The sequence below is a fragment of the Nicotiana attenuata genome, unplaced genomic scaffold (assembly GCF_001879085.1).
Source record: "Nicotiana attenuata strain UT unplaced genomic scaffold, NIATTr2, whole genome shotgun sequence".
Classification (NCBI taxonomy): domain Eukaryota; kingdom Viridiplantae; phylum Streptophyta; class Magnoliopsida; order Solanales; family Solanaceae; genus Nicotiana; species Nicotiana attenuata.
Genome location: NW_017672921.1, coordinates 27,203 through 36,398, shown reverse-complemented (window position 1 = coordinate 36,398; position 9,196 = coordinate 27,203). Strand labels below are relative to the sequence as shown.

The following is a 9,196-nucleotide window of genomic DNA, read 5'->3' as shown; positions in this document are numbered from 1 at the left end:
GATTCGTTAAACCGCGATATTATTCCAACTAAATATGTGATAAATTCATCTCAAAATTTACTCTTCGGTTTAATTATCCTTTATCCCTCGTACCAAACGAGCCTGAAGGGTGCCCTAAGGAAGATTTGTGCTAAGAGGTGGGGACATTAAACCATATGAAAAATGCAAGAAAATGGGAGTGAGAAAATATGGGGCGGCAGATGATAAGTTTGATTATTTATTAATCCATCAAATTAATCTTAATATACACCCTCATATTAAATTTCCAACTCCATAAATACCCCATCACTCTTCTATCAACTTCACTTCAGCCAAATATCAAACAATATTTTCAAGATTTGTCTTTCTTCTTTAGCTGAATTAAACAAAGAGGAAATATGGCCAAGGACATTGAAGTTGGCACAGAATATGCCCCAAAAGACTACCAAGACCCACCCCCTGCACCCTTAATTGACACTGAGGAGCTAGGAAAATGGTCATTTTACAGAGCAATAATAGCTGAATTCATAGCCACTATGTTATTTTTATACATCACTGTCCTCACTGTGATTGGATACAAGAGCCAAATTGACACTGACCATAACGGTGAACAATGTGGTGGTGTTGGAATTCTTGGAATTGCATGGGCTTTTGGGGGCATGATTTTTGTCCTTGTTTATTGCACTGCTGGTATTTCTGGTGGACATATTAACCCTGCTGTTACATTTGGGCTATTCTTGGCTAGGAAAGTGTCGCTGGTTCGCGCGATTATGTACATGTTGGCTCAGTGTTTAGGAGCCATTTGTGGTTGCGGGTTGGTTAAGGCATTTCAGAAGGCGTACTATGTTAAGTATGGTGGTGGTGCTAATATGTTGAATGATGGTTATAGTACAGGTACAGGTTTGGGTGCTGAAATTATTGGCACTTTTGTTCTTGTTTACACTGTTTTTGCTGCTACTGATCCTAAGAGAAATGCTAGAGACTCTCATGTTCCTGTAAGTATAATTTTGTGACTTTTTAAATTACTAAATTTTAATGCTAATTTTTATGGTTTAGGGTTGATAATTTTGATTTTTAATGTGATTAATTAAAGGTGTTGGCACCACTTCCAATTGGATTTGCTGTGTTTATGGTTCATTTGGCCACAATACCTGTAACTGGAACTGGTATTAACCCAGCTAGAAGTTTTGGAGCTGCTGTTATTTATGGTAAAGACAAAGCATGGGATGACCAAGTAAGCAAATGCTCCACTTTTTTTTGTTTAAAACAACTTGAATTCCTTTTGCCCTTTATGTATTTTTTTTCTTTCTAAAATACTATAATCAGCTGATACATAAAGTATCTCGCATTCATATAGGGTCTGGGTAATTTATTGTAAGGATATTTTTTGTTCTAAATAAATTAACTTTCTGCTTCTGCTTCTGCAAAATTTAGCTTCTTTCCAAAAATAGAAAAAACTATTTGTGCTACTGCTCAAAAATACTTTTTTTTTTGGCTAAACATCTCAAAATTTCTAAAAAGTACTTTTTGACAGAGAAAAGTACTTTCTGTCTTCCCATGAACTTGGCCAAACAAGCTCTAAGTCACATAAAAGAGAACAGTAATCATTAGTCACCTAGAAAATAAGATAGGTTACCTACTACAACAAGTTAAAATATGCTCGCAGTAAAAAGGGCAACCGGGTGCACTAAGCTCCCTCAATGCGCGGGGTCCGGGGAAGGGCCGGACCGCAAGGGTCAATTGTACACAACCTTACCCTTCATTTCTGCAAGAGGTTGTTTTCAAGGCTTGAACCCGTGACCTCTTAGTCACATGATAACAACTTTACCAGTTACGCCAAGGTTCCCCTCTACTGATAGTGTAAAAAGAATTTACATTTATTGGATCTTATAGCAAGGAATTAATATTAACTTTTGGCTTGTGTTGAATGTGACAGTGGATTTTCTGGGTTGGACCTTTTATTGGTGCTGCAATTGCTGCATTTTACCATCAATTTATATTGAGAGCTGGAGCAGTTAAAGCACTTGGTTCCTTCAGGAGCAATGCCTAATTTAATGAATCTACAATTATGAAGTACTTGAGGAGATGGAATCAATTAATATAAGCTCTCTTAACTTCAGAGTTCAAATTATATAAATTACTCCAAGTAACTGTAAATAAGTATTCCAGAAGAAGAGGGTCTCTTCAAATTGTGTTTACTTGTAGCTTTTTGTCCTTTTTCTTATTGTTTTTTTCCAGTTGTTTTTCCTTGTAGTTTCTTTTCCTCATGTTATCATTATCCAAATAAAATATTAATGAAATGACTAAGGACTTTTGTGTTTATTGGCATTTTATTGTTGTGGTTCTAAACAAGTCATAATATTAGTGTGGTTATGAATTTTTTGAAACTTGCCATGTTAAACATGCCAGAATGCTTGTGTGACTATTAAAGTTTCTTATTAAGGGAAGAATTGAAAGTTTAAGTAAATTGTTTCCAAATTTAGAAAGCGGTCATTCTTTTTTTAACGGAGTAAAACGGAAATAGGTTCACTTAAAATAGAATTGAGGGAGTAATCGTTTAGTACCTACTTCAGATGAAGTCAGATGCAGGGATGGAGCGAGAAGATTAAGTTCAGATTCGGCTAAACTCAGTAATTTTAGTCTTAATTCTGTATTTTTATAAAAATTAAATTCAAAATCTAATTACTAACACTTGATGTAACCATTTAAAATTTAGAACTCATAAAATTTAAATTCTGACCCGCCGCTAAATTTAGCGATTGACATTGAGTATTGGAATTACAAGGAGCAAGTATAAGAAATATTTTTACAGGACCTGTTTCAAAGATCGCCTTTTAATTCAACTTAAATGTAATTGGATATAATTACACACTAATAATTAAGGGATCAAAAGTGCTAATATCCCATTGGTATACTCTACTATTAATAATAGGGAAACTTACACAAATGTCCCAAATAATTCTCAACTTACCAACCTCTAGCCATTAGTCATAGACTTACCAAAACTAGCCAACAAAAATTAAAAAACCAAATAAGAGGGTTCTTTCTCTCAAAGAATCACATGCAAAAATCACCTTCCATATTTTTAAGCATGATTAGCAACATTAGATACAAGACGGAAAGGAAATTTTATGGACGGGGTAGCAAATAAGGTGATGAAATACAAAAATCTATATAATATTCCAAAAATCTAAACAAAAAAGGAACTTTTTCAATGGGTATAGTTGAAATTCATTGAAAATATATAGATAAGTCAATATACAAAATTTGAGGAAGATTGGAGGTGATTTGGACTGGTTTTATATCAAAATTCGTAATTAAATCGAGTTCAAAAAAGTCTTCTGCGACACATGTATCAAACATGTATCACGCATGTATCACACACACAGGTATACATGGATATACATGTGATACACAGTTGATACATATGTGATACACAAATGATACACAGTGTGATACACATATCATTTTTTTTCATGTTCAGCTTTTACTTCGAATTTNGAGAAAAAGTATATATATATATATATATATATATATATATATATATATATATATTTATAGAGACCCAGCGTATGACTGTGATACCAATGAAGCAACACGTTAATCTAAACACATTAGATATCGCATAAATTATAAAACGAGAACTTAATTGTTCGCGTAGCGGAAACAGAGGAAAGAGTGAGCCGCGGCTTGGATTACCAGTGGGCGGTGATTGTCATAGTGTGTGAGCAACCCCAATTCCACAATCTAAAGATTATGTTTAGTCGAACAGAGTGAGAGTGTTTACTGTTTCCAGTATATTTAGAAGTACATAGTATATATACTTATATAGAGATAGCTAGGATTACAGTAATTACTATAAAATTATTGGGCTTTGCCCTAGTGGGCCCTGATAGACTCTATTTCCTAGACAAGGGATATTTAAGTTTTGGGAAACTTACACAAATGTCCCAAATAATTCTCAACTTACCAACCTCTAGCCATTAGTCATAGACTTACCAAAACTAGCCAACAAAAATTAAAAAACCAAATAATAGGGTTCTTTCTCTCAAAGAATCACATGCAAAAATCACCTTCCATATTTTTAAGTGTGATTAGCAACATTAGATACAAGACGGAAAGGAAATTTTATGGACGGGGTAGCAAATAAGGTGATGAAATACAAAAATCTATATAATATTCCAAAAATCTAAACAAAAAAGGAACTTTTTCAATGGGTATAGTTGAAATTCATTGAAAATATATAGATAAGTCAATATACAAAATTTGAGGAAGATTGGAGGTGATTTGGACTGGTTTTATATCAAAATTCGTAATTAAATCGAGTTCAAAAAAGTCTTCTGCGACACATGTATCAAACATGTATCACGCATGTATCACACACACAGGTATACATGGATATACATGTGATACACAGTTGATACATATGTGATACACAAATGATACACAGTGTGATACACATATCATTTTTTTTCATGTTCAGCTTTTACTTCGAATTTTCAATTCAAACCACCTCAAAACTTCACCAAATCATCCAAAAACTGATATTCAAGCTCCTTAAGTTGTGCCCAATCTATTCTAATAACACTCACTCAAAACAAAGCAAGAATTTGATATTTTTTGCTACAAATAGCTAATTGGCTAATTTGGCTAATATTAGTAATATTTTATCAATTGACCAATTTTTGTAATGAGCTACTTATAAATGGACATAGCTGGTAATTTTCCTTAATAATAAGGGAGAAAAAAAAGTTGCCTCCCGTTGACGGAGAGCTGGATCCGGTTACAATTCGGGTAAAAAAGGGTATACATGTAATTACAGAATAACAAAATGATTTGATTGGTTTACAAATAGAGTTACTGTTTAAATTTTTGGATCTGTTGACCAACTTGCCCCTTGAATTAACTTATGAAGGTGACGTTTGACGTGTGTCATAACCTTTAATTGGTCACGGTTTTGTCCCTACCTTATTTCTTTATCACTTAGGTTGGCTCGTGAAGACAAGGCCAGCCAGACCAATACAGAACACCTCTTTTAAGCATGTTAATCATCATTAAGCAATTATGTAGCATGATTTAATAACAATAATTTGCGAAAACATAGATAATAATGGTAGAACCATCCTGACACAGCCCAAACCGGGGTGTCACAAGTCATGAGCATCTATTAGAGTGAAATTACAACTACAAAGCCGGAAATATACAAAATAGGATTTATAAATAAAAGGAAGAAATGCGGTGCCGCGAACGCTGGCGGTCACCTCGCTCACTTCGATGGCATAGTCTCTAATCAGCTCAAAACCCGCTACCGGGTGAACAAATACCTGCATCTGCACGCGAGGTGCAGGGAGTAAAGTGAGTACTCCAACTCAGTGAGTAATAAAGGTAAATAACAACTGAGCAGTAAGAAATCACGTAAAGCAACCAACATGTTGTATAGAAGCAGGGTACAATCCTTTGAGAAAACAGTGAAGCTGTGAAATCTTTAGAAATATCTTGGCTCGGTTTAAACCTCCTTTGGAAATAGTCTTTTCAACAGTTGCGAAGTAATTTCAAAACAATTAGTGCCGATATGCACAGAAATCCGCCCCTCGGGCACAAATACCACAGTATAACAAGTAAAAACAAGTAAGTATGCAAGATGAGCACATAAAAGCTCGCCCCTCGGGCAATATCTCAAAGCAGTACCAGCCCCTCGGGCTACCTCACAGTCCCTCATATCAGCCCCTCGGGCTCACTCTCAGAAACACTCATATCAGCCCCTCGGGCTCAGTATCAAACGCTCAGCATAATGGGTACCCGCGCTCACTGTGGGTGTGCAGACTCCGGAAGGGTCCCTTATGGCCCAAGCGCTATATCAACATAAGGCCTGAAAGCCTTCTCCCATCACTCATAAGGCCTGAAAGCCTCCTCACATCACTCACAAGGCATGAAAGCCTCCTCACGTCACTCAAGCCACCTCGTGGCATATAAATGTATCTCAGGCCCTCGGCCTCATATCACTCAGCATATCCTCACATATGGTCCTCGGCCTCACTCAGTCCGAAAATCATCACAACCCCCTCGGGTATTTGTAAAACAGTAGTTCTCAGCCCAAAATATCATTTAAGTTTCAAATCTGAGTAAAATTGGCTGAGTTGTAAAATAGTGGATATCAACAGGACTGAGTTCAAATGGTGCGTCAAAACAGTGAGAAAACAGTGATAAAAATCCCCGAAGGGTTCAGATAATTGGCGCGAAGCCCAAATATGGCAATCAGCCCAAATCATGATAATAACAAATAAGTTTCAGTCAAATACGCGGTAAAATCATCAATCGGGACGGACCAAGTCACAATCCCTCAACGGTGCTCTACCCCACGCTCGCTATCCGGCGTGCAGGTCACCTCAATATAGCACTACGGTGTGCAATCCGGGGTTTCAAACCCTCAGGATATCATTTACAATCATCACTCACCTCGAACCGGCGAAATCTCTAGCTCGCGACGCCTTTGCCCCTCAAATCGGCCTCCACGCGCGTCGAATCAATCCAAAATCAGAGCGCATACATCACAATATGCTAAGGGAACAAAGCCCAAGCAAAAATAATCAATAACGAGCACAAATCCCGAAATTACCAAAGCCCGAGCCCCGGGCCCGCTTCTCAAAACTCAGAAATTTTCACATCATTAGATTTCTTATCTTCCCACGAGTTCATACATATCAAAAGTTCTCAAATCCGACCCCAAATGGCCTTTCAAATCCCAAATCAAAAGTTCAATTTCTCAAGCCCTAGCTCTTAAATTTTTAGGCTTAATTTCCATGAATTTCTAGGTGAATTTCACAATAAAAATAAGTTTTAAGATCAAAAATCTTACCTCAAATCGATTCCCCTCAAATCCCTATCCACTAAGAATCTCTCAAAATGATCAACCATGGAGGAAAAATGACCCAAAATCGCGGGTGAAATGAGATTATAACATTCTGTCCAGTCCTGTAGATCCTTCATCGCGACCGCGACCATGGTCTCGCGATCGCGAAGGGCAAAATTCCACGGTTCAAAAATTATACTATGCGAACGCGACAGGGACTCTGCGAACGCGAAGCTTCCACACACCAAGCTATGCGAACGCGTGACCATACACGCGAACGCGAAGAGCAAATCACACCTGGACTCCAAAGTCTCATACGCGAACGCGAGCCATACTATGCTAACGCGAAGCACCAGATCACTACCTTCCGCGAATGCGGACCCTCAACCGCGAACGCGAAGGGTAAAACACCCGCCTTCCAAAAACCTTCTACGCGATCCCGACTGGCCCCTCGCGATCGCGAAGGCCAATTTCTCTGCAACCTCTGAACAGCAATTTCTGCAACTCCCAAAGCCAAAAATGGTCCGATTGACCACCCAAAACTCACCCGAGGACCCCGGGACATCAACCAAAAGTACCAACACATCCTAAAACATCATTCAAACTTGTTTCAATCAACAAAACACCTCAAACAACATCGAAACCATCAATTCACATCGAATTCAAGCCTAAGTTCTTCTAAAACTTCCGAAACACGCTTTTGATCAAAAATCCAACCAAACTACGTTCGAATGACCTGAAATTTTGCACACACATCACAAATGACATAACAAAGCTACAACAACTCTTGGAATCCAATTCCGACCCTCGGATCAAAATCTCACCTATCAACCGGAATTCGCCAAAATGCTAACTTTGCCAATTCGAGCCAAATCCTTCCATGGACTTCCAAAATGCATTCCGATCGCACTCCTAAGTCATAAATCACCCGATGAAGCTAACCAAGTCATAAAAACTCCGATCCGAGCTCATATACAAATAAGTCAACTCTTAGTCAAACCTTTCAAATTCAAAGCTTTCAACTGAGGCTGTTCTTTCAAATTCATTCCGATTTTGCCCGAAAACCAAAACCAACGATCTACATCAGTCATAATACATCACACGGGGCAAGTCATGCCCGAGAACTAGCGATCAAAGTGCAAAAGATCAAAACGACCAGTCGGGTCGTTACATCCTCCCTCACTTAAACGCACGTTCATCCTCGAACGTACCCGAAGTTGTTCTAAAAGCCAATCAATACCTGAATAACCTTACCAAGCGTAAACCCGGGGGTGATCCCATGTCACCCTATCTCATATAGGTCCGATAACACGTTGTAACTGAAATTTCACCATCCAATCTAGCCCATAAGCCATAGAACCACATTTCACTTTCCGAAATCATACACAAGGTCAGAACCCCACATCTCTATTCAGAATAAGCCCGAACCAGCTGTAATAGCCCATACCTGCAACCTCAGGTGCAATTATATGATATACCACATAACTCAAACACTCGAAACGATAACTTCTATTCACAGGAGCTGCACACAACACCCGAATGCCAGTAGAAAACCTCTTATCAACTAAGGTTTCATTCCAACACTTTTACATATTCTGCAACTGATAACTAAAACACGCAGTAAGCCATCACCATTTCTCAGGTCAACCATTCATGAAGTCACTTCCCTTTTTGGCTAATACCACAGCAGATTTCCGAGCCGGACCTCGATATTATCCTTCCAACAAGCTGAAATCAAATCTGTTCGTATTTGTTAATTACCCCATGATCACCTCGAATCCATCACACCTCTCTGGTGACATGACACATCAAGACAGGCCTAAGCCACAACTTGCATAATACGCGCACCAATAAGAAACGGTCTGAATATACTCAAATCATGAAAATGACCCCAAACGAAAGAGCTGTACCTCAAGCTCATTAGTACCATCACAACACAAAGTTGAGAACCCGTCTCACATCATAGAATAGAACACCCGAATCTAACCCGCAAGGTCATATCTCCACATAGCCTCGCTGCAATGCATGATCCTATCCAAATACTGCTCCACATGAGACACCTCAAGTCACTATGCCCGAAATTGACAACCACGCACAATTTGATGTCTGGAACCAAAGCAAACATTACACCCTCGGTGAAATAAGTAACATATACCACGCAAACCCGATAAGACATAACCGATACGCCATTCACCGAGCAACGCCCAATTACTTTTCCCACTCGATTTCCACTATGAACCCCAATAGAACCGCACCATATGTGCCCACAACCAACAAATCATGACATCTCACAACACAGAAAGGAAACTCATAAATCTCCCAGATCACTAGTAATCTCAACAACAGACGGATCAACCTACCCCTCAA

The 9,196-nt window shown here is 38.5% G+C and overlaps 1 protein-coding gene across 1 annotated transcript; it reads left to right on the top strand.

The window, feature by feature from the left end:
• Positions 1-251: 251 nt before the first annotated feature.
• Positions 252-2,307, top strand: LOC109214932 (aquaporin PIP2-1-like). The gene is made up of 3 exons (XM_019378905.1): positions 252-974; positions 1,073-1,213; positions 1,916-2,307. Exons 1-3 carry the CDS (start codon positions 378-380, stop codon positions 2,027-2,029), a joined length of 852 nt encoding a protein of 283 aa, XP_019234450.1. The 5' UTR covers positions 252-377; the 3' UTR covers positions 2,030-2,307.
• Positions 2,308-9,196: the final 6,889 nt, after the last annotated feature.

Excerpts from the sequence above, each read along its gene's own strand:
- LOC109214932 (XM_019378905.1), top strand. The coding sequence starts at position 378 with ATGGCCAAGGACATTGAAGTTGGCACAGAATATGCCCCAAAAGACTAC. Across the intron at positions 975-1,072 it reads CTAGAGACTCTCATGTTCCT|GTGTTGGCACCACTTCCAAT; the intron begins GTAAGTATAATT and ends GATTAATTAAAG. Across the intron at positions 1,214-1,915 it reads ACAAAGCATGGGATGACCAA|TGGATTTTCTGGGTTGGACC; the intron begins GTAAGCAAATGC and ends TGAATGTGACAG.